Genomic DNA, 23,785 nt, shown 5'->3' on the forward strand with positions numbered 1-23,785 from the left:
AGCAAAACCGCAGAACAAGAGATGGCACAAAGAAAACGTGGGAAAATTACCCTATATATACCCAAAACATACGAACAATAGAAAAAAACGTAATAAATGCCAAAACATCGATAATAGAAAACCAGCACCTAAAAATGGACTTAATCCACCTCCTCCCCTTCCTCCCTCTTCTTCCTTTCCTGCTCCCTCTGGATCCTCTCAACCTCCTTCTCCAACGCCTTCTCTCCGTCAGGCCTAAATCTCGTAACCTTCAGCACATTCAACGCCGTAAGCTCATTCATGCTCTCATCGCCCTCCGCACGCTTGCGAGCCAGCGTCCGCGCCGTCATGGCAAAGCGCATATCTTTCGGTCCGTCAACTAGTTCGAGAATGGCGGAGGGCGCCTGGTCAGGTTTTGTGGGTTCGATGCGTAGTACGCGCGTGCAACCACCGGGTCTGTTTAGGTAGCGTTCGCGGATGGGCCCGAAGAGTTTGGTTAGGAGCTCCGGTTTCTGAGGATTTGGGTTAGTTTTGTGCAATATATTGGAGTCGGTTTATTTTTGAGTAAAATGGAAATCAACGGTGTAAGTAGCTTTCTTCTTCTTCTTTCTTTTATAACGACATATTTGTGAAACGGGATATTGTAAATCCAAAGAGATCGATGCCATCATCCCGTCAGATTAAAAACCGACTGGGCCCATCCAGGTCGGAAATAGAATGCATGTATCTCAGAAATAACAGACACGGAGGGAAAAAAAAAACAAGGGGGGGGGGGGGGGATAAAATCTATTACACATACGAAAAACACTGCCTGCGCCTTTTGCCGACTCGTCGGCGTATTCTTCTTGCTCAACGTGATCAACTTCTCCGCCATGCGTTGTGCCTCCTTGGCCTTTGGCCAGGTGGTTGTGATTGCTTCGTGCTCGAAGAGGGATGTGACGAGGTTTCGCAGGAGCGCTTTGCGGTGGGCTGAGTCACGGCCGAGATGCCGATATTTCATATGGCCGCCTGCCATGATTTTTCTTAGATTATGGGTTTACGTAGGGGGAGGCGGGGAGGCGGCCAATTGTAAGGCGGTTCTGGGTCTGCGGGAGTGGACGTGGAAATGCAGGGGGAAAAATTGACTTCGGGATAGTAAGCTGGAGAAGTCCTAATTCACTGACTGATTGAATGAATTGGGGGCGCAGAGGGGTTGTCGATTGGCGGGGGTTGTTCCTAGTGGGTTTGGTTGTTCTGGAGAAGTTGAAGTTTTGGAGAAAATTGAAGCTGAGTAGGATCCAGCCAATCGGAGTAGAGCCAGCGACGAGATAGAAAAATATCGCTCCCCAACACCTCCAAGTAGGCAGAAGCAACAATTATTTACCAATATTGAGTGTATTGAGCAACATTGGATTGAGTATCTCAAATTTCTCGGGCCGGGCGGTTTTGTATATTCTGAAACTTTTGGTTTGGCTGCATTTCGCGAAATACTTGCTTTCGGTATGGGGAGCTGAGCATTTTTTTCTGCTTGAGTTCAATTATGCGCCTTACAATCCAGAGAAGCTGCGTTTTACATATACTACCAGGAGGCGAAAATAACTATTGGAGAGTAAACACTCTCCATAACTACTACTATTCACGCGCTCAAGAATGAGTTTCCTAAAGGGCTTCGTAAGTTCTCGCCCTGGTCCTACCATCTCAACCAAGCCGCAGCACTCCCGTCCCTTCAAGCCAGCCACCAACATCATACGCATATATATACTATATATTCGACACCAATATCCACCTTAACCTCACAAAACTCACATCATCGAATCGCAGCTCACAGGTCTAACCTTCACAACCGCCACCCTCACCCTCACCGTTCATCTGCATCTCGCAAACCGGCAACAGCAGCACCTCCTCCTGCGCGAGCAGATAGATTCCATAAACGCCATAGCATTATTGCCAACCTCCACTGCCGCTACCGACACCAGCAGCAGCAGAAGAGTTTACACATCCCACACACGAAATACGTCCGCCGACGACACCGATGCCATCGCAGCCGTCCTGGCGCGGAGGGGATATTACCCGCGCGAACGCCCGGGGATTATGGATTTGGCGAAGGAGAGATGGAATAGAGAGCTTGAGGGGTGGGTGAGGAGGATGCAGGAGGTGGGATTGGAGGGGATCGCTAGGGAGGGGGCGAGATTTTTTAAGGGGTTGGTGGGGGAGGAGCGCCGGAGAGAATCGTGATGGGCGTTGGGGAGAATAGGAATGGGGATTGAGATGTTTTACTTTGTTTGATTGATCTATTGACCCTTTTTATTGTGGGATATCTTTATTTTTGTATTGGGAATGGTCCTGGCGTCTTGGTGTTTGGGTGATGGTACTTGGATTGATATACCCGAATTCTTGTCTCTATATTTGCGGTTGCTGAACGACATGCATTTTTATTGCATTATTCCGTACAGCAACGTCAATACGCTTATTTGAATTATTTAGACGCCCTGGATATGAAAGTTCATTTCATCATTCCATCAGCAGGATATAGCATTTAATACCTATTGCGGAAGAGGGCTTCCCTAGTAACCTTCCGAGACTATTTATCGTTAACGCAGACAACCCCAACTGTATGTAACCTGGGGCTTGACATGCATGGAATACATTGCTCCTGTTAAATAATTCCCCTATCCGATACTGCCATGATCACCTCCCTTTGCATCATTCCAACCATTCCTTCCGTGTGTTGCCCGCCCGCCAACGGGCCAGCCGATCTTTATCCCATGTAAGATGCCCCTGAATGATTTTGCCTCGCCATGCACGAATGAGTCAAGGGTTTGATATTACTCCAATCATGTTACGTAAGTGGTGCAACGGAGTTATAGTTAGATATAAGGACAGAGGGTTCCACATCCTGCTCCTGGTTTCCCTCCAAAAGGAAGATAGAGCTACTGAGTCGAATCAGAGGATATCCGATTTTCTTCTGGTGAAGGGCTTTTGGATTGATTCGTTTGGTGAAGATGACGAGGATGATATAATAGTAATGACACTGAATGATGCAATTCTGTAGTCATCTTGCTAAGAGCTTAAAGTAAGCCAGTGGGGCCCTCGTTTTTGTTGGTATTTGTTTTGGAAAACCACTATTTGAGTAAAACTGCGATGGCGCAGAAGTTGCAATAGCAGCCGATGAACCGTCAATCAATATGTGAATGACGGTCACCAAAGTGGATCGACTCCCTTACCACCGATTGATAAGAGCTAAAAAGTAATTTATCATCGTGAGGTTTTGCCGAGGAAGCCCATGTCTTTGATGTCAAAGTGAGGGACGGAATGGATGGTGTCTTTTCTGGGAGTCGTGGGAGCAGCAATGGTGTTGCGAGAAGCTGTAATAGGACAGATAGAAGAAAAAGACTGAGAACATAAAGGTGAGACCTGTAAATCAGAGAAATATCTCTAATCCAACTAATCAGGCCTTTTTGTTGCTTTTTCTCTTTTCTCCTCTTTTTCTTCTTTTTCCGAACAATGTAAGGCCATTCGCCCCTGTTCTCTTCCACTCTTCAGTCAGGTGTTGCGCTGGTGATTGCGGCTGGTGGTGGTAGCGGTGGAAGCAGCAGCAGAGCCAACAGCAGAATGTCCATCCATATGATTACTATCATTTTCACCATCTTCACCATCATTACCATCATCGCCACTCTCATTCCAGATATCTTTACTCTCCCGCTCTACCACTCTCATCGCCGACGCAACCTCCTCAAGTTTCGCAACCACATCTAAAACACCACTATTGACCCTGTCAAAATATCGATCATTCGCTTCTCTCCTCTTGCGCGCGAGAAGGATGTCTCTTTCCGTCTTCTCGCTCATTAATTTCTCCTGTGTTTCTTTATCCGTAGCTGGGGCAGTAGGGTCTTTGCCCGTAGATTCCGTCCCCCCTCCCCCTCCAGCTACACCTCCACCTCCACCTCCTCCACTTGCTCCCCCTGTGCCAACCCCCTTACTAGTTGTAGCAGCACCAGCCACAGTAGCAGAAGTGATAGATGCACTCTCATCAGCCGGCAGATTCTCCACAACCTCATCGGCCTCACTCCGCGCCCATGCCAGTGCCAACGACAGCTGCTTATCCCTCAATTCCTGCAGTGCTTGGGCGTGCTGCCTGCCGAAAACATGGTCCCCACTCATGGCACTCAGCTCCACCTCCGCGAGCGTATTTTGCATTTGCTGCCAGAGCGCATCTGCATTGCCGCCGGAATTACCGTCTCGAGCGTGGGCGTGTTGACCCAGTCCGTCGCCCAGCCCCTTTCCCAGTCCCATTCCTGTGCCATAAGCCCCTGCATAACTTAATCCAGACCCCTGTCCCTGTGTCGGGAACCGGGATGGGCGCATCAACGGCGAGCTTGGGATTGAGCCTTGGACTGGGGTGAGTTGAGTGGTGGCAGTGGTGATAATCGTAGAGGCAGTTCTACCTTGGGTGTGGGTGCTTTGGGTTGAATGTTCGCGAAGAAGCGGGGGTTGGACGCTAGGATGAGCCGCAGCGGCTGCTGAGGCAGGTTTAACCGTGGCGCTGTTCTGAGGTAGATTGTAGTAGTTGGAGCCTGGTAGGGTGTTTGGGGACGGTGGGCCTTGGTAGAGAAACGGAGATGCAAGGCGTTGCTGGGATGGTGGTATGGTGGGGTTTAAGGAGGAGGAAGCGGGTTCTTGTGTCTGTTCGGGCTTGGAAGCTGTCGATGCGGCCGCCATTGTTTCGCCCGTCTCATCGCTCTTGTGCCTTTTGGGGTTGTTGAGCAGGGAATATTCGTGCTACTTTTAGTATGTCGTTGAATGGTGGTTGATTGGCCAATGATTCAGCAACGAGGGCGGGACGGATGCGGAGTGGCGGCAGACCTGGATTCCTGAGCTCGAACCGAAGCAGCCCCAGGAGAGATGCCGTCAACAATTTTCTTCAAAGCTTTCGCTACTCAGGCTATATTCTACTATCGCAATCCCCAGTTGGCATGCTTTAATTTTGACATGCCGAAGCGACAAGGGGATAATTCCTCCTGCGAACGAATGGTTCACGGTCCCAAAAGCGCAAGAACAAGCGGCGCCTGGTCTTGTTATTACCCGCAGAGATCTGACTTATGATCCTAGAGGAAATCTCGCTCAAAAGTATCGCGGCTGGGCGTCTTGCGTGCAAAGCATGGAAGGCATTTGTCCAAGGAAAGAACCTCCATTGCCTACATCTACGGGCTTCTTCTCCATGGTTATCCGACAGCCTAGTTACTACAACGACTCGGATACAATGGTTCAAAGACTGTTGTTTTAGACTCAAACGTGACTGTGAGGTGATTTCATGGCCCAAATCACGGATTGGTCAATGGCTAATAGGTCGAAGCTCCTTGCTCATCAGCTTTCTCCTTTCCCCGCTTTTCCTAAGCCTCACAAAATCTCCCCGAGGTCTATACAGTTAGCGAACTTATGGTGACACTTCGACAACTTTGACGTCAGATTCTCCCAGCACTGCAGCTCTTGTCTGTAGACTTCTTCCATTGGAAAGTTTAGTCTACAAACCCTTGCATATTTGGCGGTTCCTGGTGATGCTATTTACATTTTTCGCTTGCTAAAAGCAGTCACTTGATCCAGCATCAATGTGACAAATACGTCAAGATGCATAGAACAACTTGGTCGGTGGTACTGCCTCTTTGTTCAATCGATTTCCCACGCGTGTGGAAGCGTTAGCCTAACCCTAACCTTTGCTTCGACATATATAGATGTCTACACATCTGTGATGATGCTGACCGCATTTGGAATCGCAGCTTGTCCTTCCATGTCCTGCCAACAGCGTCGAAAACGCCAAAGCGGCTAAGCAGCAGGCGACGACGTGGACACTCCCATAGAGTAGTTGTGGGAGGCGCGACCTCCAGCGAGCGGATTGCAGCCGATTGGAGATAAGGGTCAAAGTCCGCGTAGAGTGGTTGGAGGTTTTGCCAATATAAAGATATCATTCTGGACCTTCCTATTTAGGGGTTCAGAGATCCGTTCTCGAATGCCATATATTCTCAATTAGCTCTATACATTCGCAATGCCTCGCTCGCCCCATGAAAGCCCCCATCAGTGAGCCTGCACTTTCCTAGGACCGGGGACTTTTCTCCGAGCCATTCTTTGTTCCGTACCATACGGGCAATTTCAGATGTGCTGCCTTGTAATTTAAGCAGTAGACTTGCCAGCTTCAATATTCGCCCTCAAGCCAGAACCTTAACACTAGAACAAAGGAAAACAATAACTAGTGTTGAACGGTCAAGCCACGATTATTATGGAAGACATCAGACACGGCTGATGAGTGATCCGACACATCAGGTATACATGATCGGCGCAATCTCCTGTCTGATGGTGTGTTGCACTGCTGCATGAGTTACCACAGAAGTATTCGATGATTGCCGCATTCGTCGTCATAGTTGGAGGGGGTTCGGATAAATAATATCCCGTATCCGGTAATTTACTCGCTTAGCGGGCAATACAGCCCCGTAACCCACACCGACAATTTTCATACCGTAGGCAGCGCAGACGCAGAGTGAGTAAGCCCGCAAGCGGAAGTCAGCGAGCCAAACTCCACCAGGCTTCCTGATCCTCGACATCGAACAATCCCTCTCCTCAACCAGCCATCCTGCTGCTTTCTGGCGACATCTGATTGACATCGGTATGTTTCATTGTCTACTCATATGCGCCCTTCCTTGCTCATCACCCCAGTCCCTTCCCCTTCCCCTCCCCACCTCAAACATGAGAGCAGGGCCCAACTTTCTGCCTATATAAAGACCCTCAAGCCCGTCAGAAAACCACAAATTCTACAATCTATGATTTCATCTCTCGTCGAGAAAGAAGCACAATTCTAATTGAATCAAAAAAACATCCAATAGAACCCGATCAAAAACAGAATCACCGGCAATCATGGGAAAGGGCAAGCCTCGTGGTCTCAACGCGGCCCGCAAGCTGCGCAACCATCGCCGTGATGGCAAATGGGCCGATCTGACTTACAAGAAGCGTCTTCTCGGAACCGCCTTCAAGTCCTCGCCGTTCGGTGGCTCCTCTCACGCCAAGGGTATCGTCCTCGAAAAGGTCGGTGTTGAGGCCAAGCAGCCCAACTCTGCTATCCGGAAGTGCGTCAAAGTCCAACTCATCAAGAACGGAAAGAAGGTTACTGCTTTCGGTGCGTATTGTGTGAAATCTGTTGTCATTTCTGATGCCTGGTCCTTTCTTTCCTTCATTTTTTTTTTTGGTTGCGACTTTGGGAAATCTTTTCGCTCCTTTGCTCGATAGATGAGGGACGAGAAAAGTTGATATGAGGAAAACGGGAACCTGCTTCGGCAAGGAAGGCGTAAAACTTTCTATAGAACATGGGATATTCATTTCTTTTCCTTTCTTTTCGGTTTTGTTTTCCCCTTTGAACTAACAAACTCCAATTCTTACACTCCAGTCCCCAATGACGGTTGCTTGAACTTTGTCGATGAAAACGACGAAGTCCTACTCGCCGGTTTCGGTCGCAAGGGCAAGGCCAAGGGTGATATTCCCGGTGTCCGATTCAAGGTCGTCAAGGTGTCCGGTGTCGGCCTTTCGGCCCTATGGAAGGAGAAGAAGGAGAAGCCAAGATCGTAAACCGAGAATATAGAAGATTGAGGGGGCGGAGAAACGAGGATCTTGGTGCGTGTGTTGTGGTTCTTTTGCAGGCAGCTTGTGTGTTTTTCGTGCGTGTGAATGCAGTCTATCTGCACTGGCTTTAGAGATAAATGCCCTGGAACGATTGGAGAAATACTTTCTCCGTTTTATGTTTATTTACTTTATTCCAAAAATAAACCTCCTACAAAAATTTACAAATATGTTTGCAGTGCATGATTGTGGATGAATGGGTGTACTTGGGATGGCGGCTTCGTTGCTTGCCTGTCTTCGAACTTCACCATTTGTTGTTGACAACAAGTGCTTGTTAAAGGTTGGGTCAACGTTGATCTCCGTCGCCCGAATGGTTATTGTATAAAACAAATCGGCATGAAAGAAGAGAGAGGTACAAAAGCCACTTGCTTCCCCTCAGCAAAGCCGCGGAACTCCAGCAAGCCCTTCACAGATCACGTAGTCTCCGCAGTGTGCTTATATCCTCCCCTTCCTTTAAATTCATCTCCCTTCTCCCCAGTTTTCTTTGTCACCGACTGGAGTTTATTATCAACATATTGGTTTACTGCCTTCATCATCCTCATCTTCCTCTGGCGAATTCTGATTCGGATATCATCTTGGAATTCACTTCATTTCATCGTGATAATACTTGCTTGCTGTCATTTCATTATCTGGAACCCCACTTCATGCATTCCAAGCATTCTTAATTTGTTCCCTTCCCGGATATTATTATTCTCTGTTTCCCTTGTTTTTTAGAAGGCTATGTCTTCCTTTCGGTAGTGATCTGAAACAATACGATACAGATAAGAAGGCGCATGTCCACCCCTGTGTTCGATGGGTTAGCAACGTACGTCCTTTTTTGCCCACAACCCTGGTTCACAAACCCCTCTCGGGGGAAAAAAAGGGGCAATGCAGGAAGGAGCTAAGGCAAGTCGTCGAATTTGGAAATAAATCATTAAGATCCATGGAATATAGACTTACAGATTTGTAATGTAGAGATCGACGAGTTCAGCCGGGACATAATCATATAGCGGGTTCTCAACGTCAATTTTCTCCAGGTCCCCAGCTTCATATGGCAACACGGCGCTCGAATCACCATACTCGATGAGTGATTCGTAGTCAAACGGGTAGATGGGGCTGAGTTTATATATCCCACTAACGACAATGACTGGGATTTTGTGCACTTTTGCTGCATTCGCAATCGCTCTAGTTCCAGCTTCTGACACTAGTCCACCGTTTGCCAGCACCGAATGCGTGCCAAGGATGACTTTATTGACCCGTGACATTAGTGCGAAAACTGCCGAGTCAGGGATTAGAATCACTGTTACGCCCAGCTCGGTGAGTGACTTCTGGAACGATTCGGGACTTAAATTCTCCTCGTCTCCACTCCTCGCAGGCGGCCGCCCGGCCACGACCGCATGTGTCTCGCGATGGCTGTTGGGATAGGACTCAGCATGAATCACTGTAAACTTTCGCTTGGCTGCAGCTTTCGATAAGAACTTATGCACCGTCACGGACGAAGTGTAGGTGAGTATGACCTCGTCGGAGTGGATGTGCTCCAGGGCGTAGCTGGCGATTTGGTCCTCCACTTGGCTTAGTTCGTCGACAATCTCGCCAATGCCGTCAATGACCTCAGCTTTGAAATCCTTCAAGGCGAACTGCCCTCGTATGCGTCCAGAAGGCGATGCATTGCCTGGGGACCTAGCTTGCGGTGACTCCACTTGCGGATATGAAAGTAACCTAAACATTGATACTACTGGGGGTTCTGTGGTGGTAGTCGCAAATGAACCGTATGAAACCATAGGTGGGCGGGACGAGGATCTTTCCATGGTTTCAGAGCGAACAGAGGAGTTTGTACCCCGTTCCCAGTCAGCATCTCGACCTTCAGAACGACTTAAAGGGCTTGCGCCACGGGTACCACCATGGGGACCATGTGTGGATAAACTTGGTGGATGTAGGGTTGCTTGGCTTTCAACAGCCGGAGGTGTATGCGGTTGAGTATCAGTTCCAGCGTCACTCGATAGACAGAATTCAGCCTCCCTCCCGTCCTCTGCTTCTTCTCTAATCAGGCCCAAAACACGGCGCACAATATTCCCAACAACCATCTCCCTGGGCTGCGCTGCAATGAGTCGCCTTCCGACATTCTGGACGCGGTCAATCAGACTTTCCGGGTCTGTTACTTTCGATGTTGAGACGACGCGGAGGAGGAGGTACGCCGTCGCAACAGCGCAGGAGTGTGAAGACCGTAGCTGGTGCCGTTTCAATAACCTACAGTAAGACTAAGTTAAAAGAAACATCCTTTCGAGAAGTTTCCGCAGCGATGCAGTGAAGAGACATACGATATCAAGTTTTCTGTCGCACTATCCACGTCACTCGTCTTCAAGACCTTCAGGAAGGACTGTAGCCCCGGCGTCAGGGTTACAGTTGAAGGGGGCATTTCTAGTTAAGGTTCTGGAGTATTTTCCGTTTCCAAGTGTATCATCAACGTCAAGCTATTTCGCACTGGGTTCTTGTCTAAAGATGCAGCGCAGTGCGAGAGGGGTCTCCCCGCGGCAGGCTATTACCGGGCACTGTCACAGTCTCGGATTAATGATACAGGACAATAACAGAGAGTAAAGGTGGGTACCAAAAAAAAGGATATGAAGCTTGCAACTATATGCTGAAATAGGTCAAATCTTTTGGAGTGCGGAGAGTGCTTGCGGTGCGTTCAGGGAGCTTGGTTTGAAGCTTTTTTTTGTCTTGAATTGAAATCGTCACCGATTCGCAAGGGTGCATGGCAGATGGTACTGATCTTGTAATTTGCGGTGGAATGGTCGTATTGTCAGGTATTAGTGTTTCAGGGCCAAGGACTTCAGGAAGCACATCAACTATCGCCAACCTCCATCAGTCCAGCACCACAACAACAAGCCTGCCATTCACCCCACCAGGGTAACTGGGGATGTTTTTGACATTCAGAAGAACCCTGTTCATTCTTTGAAATGGGCGCCCAGCCATCCACTGCTTTTTATATAGCTCGCCCTACACAAACAGCGAGGGAAGTCTGAAACGCCATGCTAAATGCTTGTTATCGGAAGATTATAAACATCTATTCTTCTGCGGCGGTTACAGGCTAATCTAGGCTAACATCAAAGAGGAGCCCCTATCAAACCAGTCTGAGCAGGGCGAATATCTGAAAATATGGAAACAACCATAGAGGTCACGCTCCGTTCCTCCCCAGCTCCGAAGGCATTTTCGAGCAAGGTTTCATCTAAGTTGAAGCAAATCAGACTTTAACTCACAATGCACATGTTAGACCAGTCCTTTAGGGCTTTCCAAGCTGCGTGGTCTTTTGGTGGGTTAGGCTCTTCCGCTTGGGGATTCCCTTGTTCGTATATTGTGAGACAACGACTACATCTAGCAGGGAGCATATCGATCAAGGTCTGCGACGATGTTCCTGTATTATGCGTGAAAGATATGTTCTGCTGGCAAGACACGGAGTCGCATTTGGTGCTGCTCTCGTTGTCGAAGTCTCTTAGGTTTCCGTCTTCACTTTGGCTTAGTGACAGTTCCATTCTAGAGCAATTTGTTGTTATTCTCGGAGTTATTCCGTTACAGTATTCATCTGTGCGAATATTTCCATGTACACATTTTCCGTTTGCAGTGTCAGTTTCGAAACAGCAACTTCGATTTGGCGTCTTCAACCAGCCCCTTAGGATCACAGGGGAACATAACTCCGCCAGCGCTCTGACCTTCCGCATATCAACTCGGCTAATTTGGCATCCGCATGACTTGTTTCGAGGAGAAATGATAATCCCGGATGGATAGATATATCGAAATTCGACATCAATACCGCTCCAGTTGTAAAGTGGTGATTTCTCTCTGAAATACGCAGGGCGGCCGTTCTCAAAAATTAGTTCGTGTGTTAATGCTGGCACCGATCCTGCGTGCACCATACGAATGGATCCATCTACTGCATAAACGAGAGACGAATGCCATGGCGTCATAATTATCCCGTCATTTTGTGGAGTGATCGCTATGGATACTTTTGTTGACTCTGTGGAGGGATGAATCGATAATCTAATTGATTTATCAAACCTTCTCGCTATAGCAATTGCGAAAGCCCGCCCACGAGCGATCATGTTTCTTGCGGTTGCCTCGTGGCTTTTTTTAATCTGCCGCTTTGAGACAGACGAATCGCCAGGGCTGGCATCGTTATCGAGATCCTTTTCGAGAAATTTTATGTAGCCGCGGTAGGTCAGTGTTGTGTCAGGGTCATTTGATATAAGCTTGGAGACATCGAAATTATCGGGGATATTCCTCTCATAAAGCTGCGTCCGAAACCAGGAAGCATCCTTCAAATACTGTTTTTCTGACAATGGCTCTCCCATCTCGACTTCCCCAAGCAGATGCACAAGCCGAACAAAGTTTATGTTGCTGCAGCCTGTGTCGACAGCGAGTTTTCTAACAGCTTGACCGTAGGCCCACACTTCTTTATCGGAAATTCCTAGGAGATCTAGTACCGTTGTCAGCGGCATTTTGAATTTTACATGGACGCTCCAGTTACCTACCATTGTACATCAATCCATCAGAAACAATGTCTATCCTCGCACCCCTTGTGTACTCACTTTCGATCAGCTTGCAGAGTCCGTTCAGGTGTGCCAATGCAACTTCCTCGCCTTTATCCGGAAGGTGGCTGAGAACCTTGAATTTTTTATTAGGTGACTTGAACGGAAACGCGGGAAGGACCATCGGTATGACCTCTCCGAGCTCTATGTATTCTTGAACAAGACTCGAGATTTTATTTTCGGCTTCCCATGGCGCGTGAGCATCCTCTTTTGGTGCCATTCGATATCTCTCCAAGATGGAAACGATGACGTTGCTGACCTCCATGGATGTTTTAGGGCCATAAAGGAGTGATCCCTTTGTTTCCCCTGTTTTCTCGTCCACACCAGTTGCCGAGGTGTCTCCAGATGAACAACTTTTCCCAACGACGATGTCTGTCCCGTTTTCAATATAAATTATGATACTATGGTTTCCATCGTTTACTATTTGTTCGGTGAAGGGTAGGCCGGAACCGTGCAATCCATTATCCCTCCCGGCATTTAACAGCCCCTGCTCATCAGGGTCGGGGTTGCAGGTCTCTCTGATCATAGAGACCAGATCCGTTTCCCAGGTTTGAGCCTTGCACGCACAATTGCTGATGTCATCGCTCGGCATTTTCAGATGGATGATGCCATTCATTTTATAAATCAATTGGCTTGTGGGTAGATAATTTTTACTCTCAGTTATCAAACGAATAATGCTCATAAAGGATTCAAATTGCGTCTCCCCTATTCATCAATATATATCTGGATGCAAAAAGTCTGATCCCTACTGCGGTTTACAGCTCGGACTTTCAGAGCTAACTGTTATCAACAGGTATCCGCGGTCTAAAACCGCGTGACTCGCTAAGTACAGAGCCCAACTTTTGTGACTGGTATGTTAACATGTGCAACTTTGGCAACACTTATTCCGAAATCTTGCATAGCCCTCCTCGATCTGTCTACTTTAACTGGAGGTCGCGGAAGCGCTTAGCACCATCGATCGTCGTAACAGATTCTTTCTCCTGGAAGATAGCAAGGCTGAACTGTTTACATGTGAGGCTGCTATTACAACATCGGGCATGGCTGAAGTATGATATCAACTTTCCATTGGACTGTTGAGATTCTCTGACACACCATAGAGCTACTTAAGGCCTCTTGTGATAGTAGAAGTTGTTGTGCCCCCCCCCTCCCCCCCCGAACTTTTTTTGGCTCTTACTTATTATACTGGAAAGATGAAAATCCGGTTTCTTACGAAGGGCAGCTCTCTTACAGCAAGCTCAACTATATCTTTTGGAAGAGCTTATGAACCTCGAATTCTCACCCTTCATTTCCCGTCGGCCAAGGAAAAGGAAGGTAAAAAGTGATTGGCTTTAGGAGAAAATGCTAATCTGAGCCGGTTATGGGAGCGCCTATTTTTAATCATCGTGAGATTTTTCAACCTGACACCGATTTCGCTTCAACCATGCTCGAGAATGGCATTCCCATCCGCCATGCGTTGCGAACGCTCACCATGTGCTATCCTCATCAAAAGCCGACAGCAGCAGCCCCATCGGCTTCACTAAGACTAGCACAACAGACCAAGGCAGACACTATATGATATATGACATACATCATTGCGGCTGGATTGGTTACATCAATCCAGCCACCGGTGAATAAGAATGCTCATTCCTGTTCAGATAAGTTGTGCATTTTTCCCTTTTCCGTGACTATGATGCTTCTGGAAGTTTTCCGGGAATTACTTGCCCAGAGGATTAGTTTGTTGTTCTGATTTCCGCAGCTCTCTAATATTTTATTTTCCCCAGAGATGATGACTTTCAATTATGGTATTGTCATATTGATTGAAGTAGCTTATCTTTCAAGCCTCCAAGTTATCATCTCCAAATTGGAAATGGAAAATCCTTTTAATTTGCAGCTGGAACACACGGTACATATCCCGAATGAGTTGCATTATCTGGCTATCCCTCATCTAGCGAGCAGTAGGATGTGGATTAGGAGTCCCTAGCACTGGTCCATGATAAGAATTTCTATGTTGTCGGGAGAAGCCGTTTAATCTTCACTTGGCAAAATACCTATCCCTGGCAGCGTATTCATTCAAACCGTTCCTTTCATAATATATATAGTTGAATCTCCAAAGCCCTTGCGCCAAGTCAGCATCTTTTCCCTTGTCGATGCCTACGAACTGAAGCCAGTCATTAGACGGCGCTGAAAATTACCCCTTTTGGTCTGTAATGGTTTACATCAAAAGTTTTTTTGTTTAAAAAAAAAAGGGAGGGGGGCGGGGGGTTTCTGTGTATATAGCCCAATGAAGCAGCACCAATGCAAAAGGCTGTCAAAAATAAAAATAAAAAATAAATAAGCAATATAATAACCAATTTCTTCTTTCCCGGGGCGATAATATTTTAGTCGCAAATAATGGATATTGGCGGTCTCAACTTGGACTTGAGGTGCAAACAAGCTTAAAACTATGCCCTATCCGAACCATGGAACGGAATCAGCAGATTCCTATTTGGACTTAGTGCCGATCTGCAAGATCCCGCCTAACCTTTCTTCAATTTCTGGATATCAGATTTAAAAACGGATAACTTGGATATTTTTCAACAGTGACATGATGTTTCGCAGCTGGGGAAATTTTTGGTTTGTTCGATTATTTTCGTCTGCGAAACATGTTGAAATTATAGCCAAACGATGAGATGACGCCCCGTCAACTCGAACGAACGAGAGTTTCTTTCCCAACTCATAGATAAACACTACGATTGTTGAGCGGAATGTAACAATTATGCGGTCAACTTTCAGCAACCACTAGAAATAGAAAACTAGAAACCTTCTTATATATGGAATGATGCGGATTCATAATTTGTAAAAACTTATAGAGGACCGGAAATTTAGGGTTGTACCCTCCAAAAGGAGTGGACAACAGGTCTCGCTGATTGGACCACGACCGTTGTTCTTAACATCCAGCGAACAAGGATGACATTGACTCATTCTCGCCGATTTCATCTTGATTAATTTCGTTCTGATCATTCTGAAAATTTATAAGTTTATATATATATATATATATAGAACGCAAATTTTATGCTTAATTTTTCTAGTGCATATGGGCGTGGCCGAATTTCTGTTTGCTTTTTGAAGAAGTGCTAGTTTCGGCAAATGAACGTATGTAGTATTCAAGCGACGTTATGCATCCCATGACTTTTGCAACGAGAGCGGCACGAACCCGTAGATAGCCACACATTAACTGCCATCACTTATCACCTTTTCCTTCTTTGCATTAGTGAGAGCTGATTGCACCGTGAATCTTTTGGGCAGGAACGCAACGGCTGGTTAAGGTGGCACAGTAAAAGCGTCTGCTGATGAAAGGGGGAAATATCGAGCTTGAGAAATTCGTGAGTGAACAATCATTGAGTATTCCGCGGAGAGCAAAATAGCAACAAGATTAGAGTTAGAGTATGCCTGGGTGGTGCAAGAGTCAAGCAGTCGTAGTTGCATAAATGAAGGCATGGAGCGCTTGAGAAGGATTTCTGGATTGGAATTGAGATTAATGTTAAGTTTGAGGCTACGAATCGTTCTCATCAGTTTCCAGTCGTGCTACCCGAGCCCTGATTTTTGAGGCTGAGCCATGGCTGGTATTCTATTGCTTGCACGGCAATTCATGCCTTCCCCTGAGCATTCCAGAGAAGCGCAAGCTCGAAGCGAAGAAACATTTAACGATGGTGATACAGACGGTTTCTATCAACTGACTATTTCAACTGTTACAGGAATATCGGTTCGCTGTAGATGCTCATCAGATGCATGATAATTCCTCATGAGGGAGACTCTATAATCGCCTCAGCGGATTTGCATTCGGTCATTTTATACTACCTGAGTAGCTCTTCCGGTGCTATTTCTTCTACCCCTATTGTGGATGAAACGAACTGATTTCATTTCCGTTCCTCACTTTTCTGTTCCGGACACTGCGCTTGCGGCAAACCGATTCTGAAAATTGGTAACATTCTCGCGACATGGCTTTACTTGCATGCGTAGGGGCTGCTGCAGTCCTATTTGCCATCACCGCTTGGTGGTACCTTCGCATCCCATCCCACATGCCCAAAAATATCCCCACAGTTCCATTTTACGTATCCAGCATCGCACATTTCGTTGACCTTGGCCAGGATAAGATATATGACCTCTGGCTGCGGGAGCCACTAGAAAAATATGGAGCTGTCAAGTTCTGGGTCTCGTCCCAATGGACCGTGCTTCTAGGGAAGCCGGAATATATCAACAACCTCCTCAGGAATGAGCAAGCCTTTCCGAAAGCGGGAAATCATAAAAGGATTCCTTTCAGTGTTATTGGAACTTTTCTTGGGAACAACATAATTAGCGCTGAGGGGGAGACATGGAAGCTCTACACCTCTATCATGAAAGCTGGTATTCAAAGACGCATCACAGACACAAGCAAGTTGCTGGGGAGGTCAAGGCAATTGGTTAGAGGCATCCTACAGTCTCAACAGGCGGCGGCCGCAAATTTTGGCATCGATCTAGAGTCGTTAGTACAAATGTATGCGATTTATGTTGTGGGAGAACACTTCTTTCAAACAGATTTCCAAGTACGTCGAATCTCGGAATCCAGGAAAAAAATGAATCCCTTTAATATTCTAACAAACAACTGTTAACAGCGCCTCGAATGCAACGAAGCTACAAGACTGGCAAAGTATCAGACAGCCATTAGGGGCAATGTTTTTTCACCTTTGTATTTCAGCTTTCCCATCCTTGACAAATACCCCTATATCTTCCGGAGTCGAAAGCGCGCGTTCCGAATCGTGAAAGAATATGAGGACCTGCTGTACGAGATTGTTCGGGTCCCTCGACCACGGGAAACCCCAGAAGACCCAATGAATCAATACGAGCGACAGGTGATAGACGATCTTCGAGACGCCCTTGATTGCGGAAAAATCACGGAGGTCCAGTTCCGCGCAAATGTGAAAATTATATTTGTGGCTGGTCACGAGGATGTGCAGCATCTGCTCAACTCGGCATTTTATGAAATGGGAGTCAAAAGTGTTAGTTCCCCAATTTAAAACCGTTTCTTCGTCTCCTAAACTGGATGAACTATAACAGGGGAAACACTGTAGGACATACAACAAAAACTTCGATTAGAAGTCTTGAATACAGGGTCTGTCGAGCCAACGCCGGAAATAGTTGACAGCCTGCCTTACCTAGCCGCGATAGTATTCGAGCTACTACGTCTCTACCCACCACTTCAACAGATCATCAACCGGAAAGCATCAGAAACGGCCGTTTTAGGCGATGAAATCGTCATATCACCAAACACGCTGATTGGCTGGACTGCAATTGGTGCGCATACCAACAAACTCGTTTGGGGAGGCGATGCCAGGGAATTTGTCCCTGAAAGATGGGGAACCACAGTCGACACAATACGAGCGAAGTTCCGCAGAGAAAATGCCCGGGGAGCATACATTCCGTTCAACGCACATGCGCGGAAATGCCTTGGCCAGGGGTTTGCCTTGCTGCAGATTAAGATTGCGTTATTCGAGTTGGTGAGGAACGTGGAGTGGGTTTTGGATCCCGGATCTAAAATGAAGCTTGCCCGGGTGAGTAATTATGAAATTAGCAAGGCAGCTTCACCACATCGTATCACGATTAACCAATCCTGCGTCACAGGGTTTATTGAAGCCTACCGGTTGTAGGTATATGTTCAAGGATAGAACGAGTACGGAGAGCAAAATGAATTGAACTCTCCTTTCAAGTCTGTGGCTGACGCCTTCCGCAATTTTTTCCGTACGGACGGGTTGAAAAGCCGAGATGCAAGGAAAATAATACAGGAGGCTCAGATGTGGGGGCGGGAGGACACGGTTTGATGGTGACAGGTCGGAAGCTCTTTTGTCTCACATAAACTTGTACCATGATTAGTCCACAGCCAAGAATGGGAATGCTTGAAGTATCCAACGGCGCTTTATTATCAGTATTAGAAGCGTCACTTTCATTCAACTTGTTTCCGTCTTTTTGCTCATTGTAGCTCACAAGTGCTGAGACGCCAAGACCAATATGTTATTTTACCAACGGCACTTTATTGGCCTCACTCATCTCTGCATATTTCTGCAGTCCGAGACAAACATAGGCCGAACTGCTGAACTGCTGAACTTACATAGGAATGTGTAAGAAGGCATAATATAACATAGATATTATTAGGGTTAGGAAGCATTAAAAAAGCCCTCCCTTCGGAAAGATCTGGGAGATCGATTCGGAATAAGAACAAGCCGTTCTCGATCAACAACCACGGCTACATGCATATGTTATATCGATGGCCGTCGTCCTACCTGCATGCCTTTCGCATCACGCCCCTTTGTCAAACAATATCATAATATCACACAAGTTGAAGGAATACCCTTGAAGTCGTGATTTTGTCGTACAGGATGCAACGGTTCCATTTTCAAGTTTGAGTTTTGGACTCAGAGTTGAATTTTTTTTTCCGTGCAGCTTGGATTAGGAGCTTTCTTTGATCATGCAATTTTGTCATCCCGGAGTACTGAGAAATAAAATAAAATAAAATAATGAGGGCTAAACAGGTAGCCTCAGAGTTGAAGCCTAGCCAGACTATGGTTGTTAACTGGCTGGAAGTTGCTCTACCACAGAACGGTGGTATGCCTCTATCGTTGGTCTGCACTCTCGGATTCCTCCTTTCCTCCTGCCCTTGTTTACCACGCATTTTTCTTCAATTTTGACTTCTCTAAATGAATCATACGAAGTAAACCATTCCTTTCAAATCACACCTCCAAAAGTTCCATTATATCTCCGGTGGAAAATGGCCGCGTTGTCTCCTGCAGATGTCAACGAAGAAAAGGGCATATCTGCGAAGAAAGATGGAACAACAGAAAGTCCACCAGTAGCTCAACAGCCGTACTCAGCGTTTTCGGCCGCCAGAAAAAAGTTCATTCTGTCACTAGTTGTTGCGAAGGCTTTCATCGCTCCGGTTTCTGGGAGTATTTATATGCCCCTGCTTCCCGTCTTGGCGGAAGATCTGAAGGTATCTCCAACACTGATAAATCTCACGGTTACGGTGTTTATGCTCACCTTTGCAGTGGCGGTTTGTCCTCTCCCCTTCCCCCTGCTTTGACATTCAATCAGGCATTTTTTCTTTCCATATCCCTAGGGATATCAAAACAAAGTCCAAGGCAATTCTCACTCTGGCTACAGCTAATTGATGGGCTGTAGCCCTTACTTTTCGCGAGCCTCTCAGACGCAAGAGGTCGAAAGCCGGTGTACGTTCTTGGTCTATTAATTGGCATTGGTGCAAACATTGCTCTTGCATCCGCCCCGGCACATTATGCTTCCTTCATGATATTGCGGGTTGTTCAGGCATTTGGTGGGTCTGCGCTTTACAGCCTTGGGGCTGGCACAGTCGTGGATATTTTTGAACCGAAACAGCGTGGTCGAGCCATTTCATATTATAGCCTTGGTCCGCAGTTAGGGCCAATACTGGGTCCGGTAATCGGAGGCATGATAGCACAGAGATCCACTTGGCGATGGACCTTTGGGTTTCTAGGTAAGTACGACGGAGTCCAAATTTTTTCATCACAGGTCAAATGTTCCAGGGCGTTGACAGATTATCAATCGGTTAGCTATTTTCGGTAGCGTCTGTCTCCTAGTTTCCCTATTCCTGCTCCCAGAGACCCTTAGGTCCAGAGTTGGAAACGGTTCCATTCACGATGGAAAGTCCTGGCTTCAGTGGCCATCGTTTAATAAAAGGGCCGAGCTCACGCCTAGGGAAATTGCAACCCAGCGACCAAGTAGACGCAACATACCTATATTCATGAGGCATCCAATCATTATGCTCTCATGCATCAATGTTTCCATCCTTTTTGGAAGCTATTATTGTCTTTCAGTGACATTCCCAAGTGTCCTCCAGGAACGATATGGTTTTAATAATGCAGAAATAGGGGTTGCTTTTCTCGCACCAGGTATATCGCATGACCACAAACTTAGATAGGAGTCGCTGATATGTTTTCTTCTCAATAGGGCTTGGTATGACATGCGGATCAGTTATTTGTGGGCACTTGAGTGACTGGGCCCGCCAGAGGCATCTTGAAAAAACAAAGGCAGATGAGGCTGCACCCGAACAAAGGCTCCACATCCAAATTATCGGCACAGCGCTATTTCCGATCGGAGTTCTATTATACGGATGGCTGGGAAACTTCGGTATTGGTGTCGCAGGTGTAATCATCTCAATGGCAATCTGTTCGTCTGTCCAAATCGTCCCTTCAGGTAGCAGCTACATTCGCTAACAAAATTAAGGTGGATTTGCATTCTCGTGGACGCTTTCGACCAACAACACCTATGTGACGCTCGTCGCGCCTGGGCAAGCGGCGACTCTGGTTGCATTGACTTCGCTCCTGCGCAACCCAGCCGCTGCGATTGGAGCGGCCCTGATTAATCCACTCATCAGCGCGGAGGGTTTTGGATGGTGTTTTACTGGACTCGCAATAGTTGATCTCTCCAGTACGGGCATTGCACTCCTAAGTCTAGCAAAAGGATCCTCCTGGCGAGAAGCTTTTGAGAAAACGCATGGGAAATCAATGCGTCCATAGAAAACGCGATCAAAAACACCGTACTGGTAAAATGGTAGAAAAAGGAGGAGATTAGGATGTATCCATCACATGAAATACAACTTAAGCTATTAAGACAGTTGTCAAGGCTACTGCATTACAGAGCGTTAGTGTTCTGCCAAATTAATGTGGGCGAGAAGGAAGATAATAAACGGACCTTCTCAGTGACCTTCTCAGTGTGGTGAATGGGAACAAGAAAGTTGCAAAGTGACTCCAAAGTAAATAGTAAACACATGGGCTAATTGCTCTCGAGTTAGGCTCATTGTGGAGCAGGCGAATAAGCCCGTTCGTTGGTGGTAGAAGTAGTAATCGAAGGGCTGGTGGGTAGATTTTGCTGAGAAGCGTCTACCCACATGGAACGGATTGAATAGCGGGCGGAATCATGCAATGTTCCCTGCAGGAAAAGGAGACCCCAGCTCTGTTTTGCTTTTTTAACCAAGCCTTGTGGCGGTTGAGACGTCGCGCTGAAGCAGCTGTGCTTGCACGTTGTTTGTTGGCGTGCGTTGTTCAGCCCAACAAATGAGACCTCGTTGCGGCGGCTCTGCTTCCCCACCAACTCCATCGCTCGTTGTTCTCCGCCGCAGCGCCATCTCATCTCCTCCACCAACATCAACAAGCCTCGACAGCTGCAACCACCACAACAAGGACGCCAGTGACAGCGTTGCATTCGACTTGCTGCCCTCTTCTCTATGCTTTGGCCTGTGCCAACGACACCCCGCCCTTCTTGTTCCTCCCACGGGTTGATCGTATCCTGACGACATCCTGGCTGCTGGATACTCGCCAGTAGTACCTGTCAACTGTCAGCAGTGGCAGTAGCTGGGGCTGTCACCTGCTTCCATCTGGCGCATTGAGGTCTGTCGAAACCCCTGTCCCGTTTCCAATTAATGATGGTTGCCATTAAGCCTCCACCATGCGCCTGCCCTGAACCTCTCTATGCCCGTTGCTGATTGCTAAGAGCAGACAACTGCGTCCAGATAAGGTTGCATTGGCCTTAGACAAGCCATGAACTCACTCAATATCCTCTCATCCCGAGTCATCAGACAGCCATCCTCTTCCAATCCCCGTCCTCGCTCCCGCTCACAGGGCCCTGCACTTTCCGGAAGCACTCGAAGTGACTTAGCTGCGGGCAGGTCCTATAGCGAGGGAAAGCTGTACATTGCGGAGTCTGTTAGTGCCCAGCTCCTGGGAGAGATTCGCCATCACACCGACGAAAACGACGACTCATTAGACTTGCCTGACACAGTGGACGAGAAATCTCCCCTCCTGCAGGGCTTACAAACTGGCGGCATTCTTCCCGCAACAAGTAAACTGCAGTTGATTGCTCAACGCCTCTTTGATGCCATTGCTGAAACATTGAAAGTTATATTATCTGCGCTTGCCTCTCCAGGTATCTACGTTGCGCGTGCTTTTAGAGACGATGCCGGACACTACTCTGTTCTGACGCCAGTAAGGCGGCTGGGGCGGCTTACCGGAGGCCCAAACATGACCATGACAGCGGCACACGGCATTGGTATCCCTGCCTCAGGACGCAATGATTCACCTGGTACAGATAAGCCCCTTGGCGAGGGCGGGAGGAATATCAGGCGGCTAAGGAGTTCTACATCCCGAGAGTCAATGTCTTCCAATACGTCGGAGTCTGAACCTGATCGTCATGGGTCGAAACATTCTAATGGTGGAGCACGAAGATCGAAATCAATTCGCAATTCATCCTCCACTGACGACGGGACCCCCAGACGATCAATACGTATAAAGCTCAACACTGAAAGCAATTCGAAGCGAAAACATCAGAAAGTAAAAACAGACACATTGAGGCAAGATTCCGAGAGCCGTGCGGCTGAAACCTTGAAATCACCGATGTCTCCATCCTCCCATAAACTCACGAAATACCCCCATGCCCCATCTCCACCACGACCGCTCATACCGCTGCGACAGCCCTCGTATACTCCGCCCTGCAACCCCAGGTATGGACCATCTGCTCAAAAAACCCTTGTACTCGACCTTGATGAAACTCTTATCCACTCTTTGGCAAAGGGTGGCCGCATGTCTAGTGGCCACATGGTAGAAGTAAAATTGTCAACACCGGTGACGACTTCAACCCCCGAAGGATCGGCGACTACTATCGGACCTCAGCACCCCATCCTTTACTATGTCCATAAACGGCCACATTGTGATGAATTTCTCCGCAAAGTATGCAAATGGTATAAACTGGTTGTCTTTACCGCTAGCGTCCAGGAATACGCAGATCCAGTTATTGACTGGCTCGAACAAGAACGCAAATACTTTCATCGTCGATACTATCGGCAACACTGTACATTACGGAATGGCGCCTATATCAAAGACCTCAGCTCTGTAGAGCCGGACCTGAGCAAGGTGATGATTTTGGATAACAGTCCTATGAGCTACATTTTTCATGAAGGTATGTGCAAACTGATGCCATTTAAAATACCTTCCATAAACGAAGTGAAGCCTGCAGATGCGTTTCAACCTGCATACAATGAGCAGACCGTTTGCTAAAAAAAACTTTCTTGGTTTGTTCAGATAACGCCATTCCTATCGAGGGCTGGATCAACGACCCTACAGACAACGACCTCTTACATCTCATCCCAATTCTAGAGGCGTTACAGTACGTAACTGATGTTCGTGCTCTTCTTGCATTACGACGCGGAGAAGCAGAAGCACAATAGATATCCGTCTTGGAGCAGTGTATATATCGGCTAACTTGTTCTTTTCCGTTTTAAATTTATTAGTTTCTTTTTAATAATCCTTTTTCTCCTCTCTTCATGTTTCCTTTTTTTTTTTTTTTTTTTTTTTTTTTGGTGCTCCTCACCTTTTAACCACCTTCTTTTCCTCCTTTGAGTCCTATTTAGCAATGGTGTCCTGTCTTCTCTGGCATTCGTCAAGCTTAAGCTTTTCTTACACTTTCTCGGTTTAGATTTAATTCAATTTAGCAATTGGACTGTTTTGCTTCCGCTGATATATTCAAATGCTGCTGGCCGTTGTTTTTATCCTTCCTTACTCCATTTGCACCCTATCAAATGCGGGGCGGTG

General features: G+C 47.1%; 10 protein-coding genes across 10 annotated transcripts; 5 read left to right on the forward strand and 5 right to left on the reverse strand.

Moving 5' to 3' along the window:
• Positions 1 to 140: 140 nt before the first annotated feature.
• On the reverse strand, positions 141 to 994 carry HCBG_05384 (50S ribosomal protein L17; the record flags this gene model as incomplete). The annotated part of the gene is made up of 2 exons (XM_045432433.1): positions 141 to 491; positions 779 to 994. The coding sequence occupies 2 exons, from the start codon at positions 992 to 994 to the stop codon at positions 141 to 143; spliced, it is 567 nt and encodes a 188-aa protein (XP_045286549.1).
• Positions 995 to 1,608: 614 nt separating this feature from the next.
• Positions 1,609 to 2,193, forward strand: HCBG_05385 (uncharacterized protein; the record flags this gene model as incomplete). Its single annotated transcript, XM_045432434.1, has 2 exons — positions 1,609 to 1,629; positions 1,780 to 2,193. The coding sequence occupies 2 exons, from the start codon at positions 1,609 to 1,611 to the stop codon at positions 2,191 to 2,193; spliced, it is 435 nt and encodes a 144-aa protein (XP_045286550.1).
• A 1,308-nt stretch (positions 2,194 to 3,501) lies between these two features.
• Positions 3,502 to 4,677, reverse strand: HCBG_05386 (uncharacterized protein; the record flags this gene model as incomplete). Its single annotated transcript, XM_045432435.1, has 1 exon — positions 3,502 to 4,677. The coding sequence occupies one exon, from the start codon at positions 4,675 to 4,677 to the stop codon at positions 3,502 to 3,504; it is 1,176 nt and encodes a 391-aa protein (XP_045286551.1).
• A 715-nt stretch (positions 4,678 to 5,392) lies between these two features.
• Positions 5,393 to 6,369, reverse strand: HCBG_05387 (uncharacterized protein; the record flags this gene model as incomplete). The annotated part of the gene is made up of 3 exons (XM_045432436.1): positions 5,393 to 5,459; positions 5,668 to 5,932; positions 6,333 to 6,369. The coding sequence occupies 3 exons, from the start codon at positions 6,367 to 6,369 to the stop codon at positions 5,393 to 5,395; spliced, it is 369 nt and encodes a 122-aa protein (XP_045286552.1).
• A 109-nt stretch (positions 6,370 to 6,478) lies between these two features.
• Positions 6,479 to 8,390, forward strand: HCBG_05388 (ribosomal protein S23; the record flags this gene model as incomplete). The annotated part of the gene is made up of 3 exons (XM_045432437.1): positions 6,479 to 6,613; positions 6,831 to 7,120; positions 7,388 to 8,390. The coding sequence occupies 2 exons, from the start codon at positions 6,862 to 6,864 to the stop codon at positions 7,564 to 7,566; spliced, it is 438 nt and encodes a 145-aa protein (XP_045286553.1).
• Positions 7,393 to 10,012, reverse strand: HCBG_05389 (translation regulator GCD7; the record flags this gene model as incomplete). The annotated part of the gene is made up of 3 exons (XM_045432438.1): positions 7,393 to 8,400; positions 8,557 to 9,843; positions 9,915 to 10,012. 3 exons carry the CDS (start codon positions 10,010 to 10,012, stop codon positions 8,328 to 8,330), a joined length of 1,458 nt encoding a protein of 485 aa, XP_045286554.1.
• Positions 10,013 to 10,771: 759 nt separating this feature from the next.
• Positions 10,772 to 12,771, reverse strand: HCBG_05390 (uncharacterized protein; the record flags this gene model as incomplete). The annotated part of the gene is made up of 3 exons (XM_045432439.1): positions 10,772 to 10,822; positions 10,854 to 12,118; positions 12,180 to 12,771. The coding sequence occupies 3 exons, from the start codon at positions 12,769 to 12,771 to the stop codon at positions 10,772 to 10,774; spliced, it is 1,908 nt and encodes a 635-aa protein (XP_045286555.1).
• Positions 12,772 to 15,913: 3,142 nt separating this feature from the next.
• Positions 15,914 to 17,821, forward strand: HCBG_05391 (Dit2 protein; the record flags this gene model as incomplete). Its single annotated transcript, XM_045432440.1, has 3 exons — positions 15,914 to 16,720; positions 16,790 to 17,173; positions 17,246 to 17,821. 3 exons carry the CDS (start codon positions 16,136 to 16,138, stop codon positions 17,819 to 17,821), a joined length of 1,545 nt encoding a protein of 514 aa, XP_045286556.1.
• A 1,115-nt stretch (positions 17,822 to 18,936) lies between these two features.
• Positions 18,937 to 20,719, forward strand: HCBG_05392 (dityrosine transporter A; the record flags this gene model as incomplete). The annotated part of the gene is made up of 5 exons (XM_045432441.1): positions 18,937 to 19,218; positions 19,347 to 19,677; positions 19,754 to 20,092; positions 20,151 to 20,396; positions 20,427 to 20,719. The coding sequence occupies 5 exons, from the start codon at positions 18,937 to 18,939 to the stop codon at positions 20,717 to 20,719; spliced, it is 1,491 nt and encodes a 496-aa protein (XP_045286557.1).
• Positions 20,720 to 21,739: 1,020 nt separating this feature from the next.
• Positions 21,740 to 23,421, forward strand: HCBG_05393 (NIF domain-containing protein; the record flags this gene model as incomplete). Its single annotated transcript, XM_045432442.1, has 2 exons — positions 21,740 to 23,153; positions 23,276 to 23,421. 2 exons carry the CDS (start codon positions 21,740 to 21,742, stop codon positions 23,419 to 23,421), a joined length of 1,560 nt encoding a protein of 519 aa, XP_045286558.1.
• Positions 23,422 to 23,785: the final 364 nt, after the last annotated feature.

This window comes from Histoplasma capsulatum (genome assembly GCF_000150115.1).
Source record: "Histoplasma capsulatum G186AR genomic scaffold supercont2.7, whole genome shotgun sequence".
In the NCBI taxonomy this organism is placed as follows: domain Eukaryota; kingdom Fungi; phylum Ascomycota; class Eurotiomycetes; order Onygenales; family Ajellomycetaceae; genus Histoplasma; species Histoplasma capsulatum.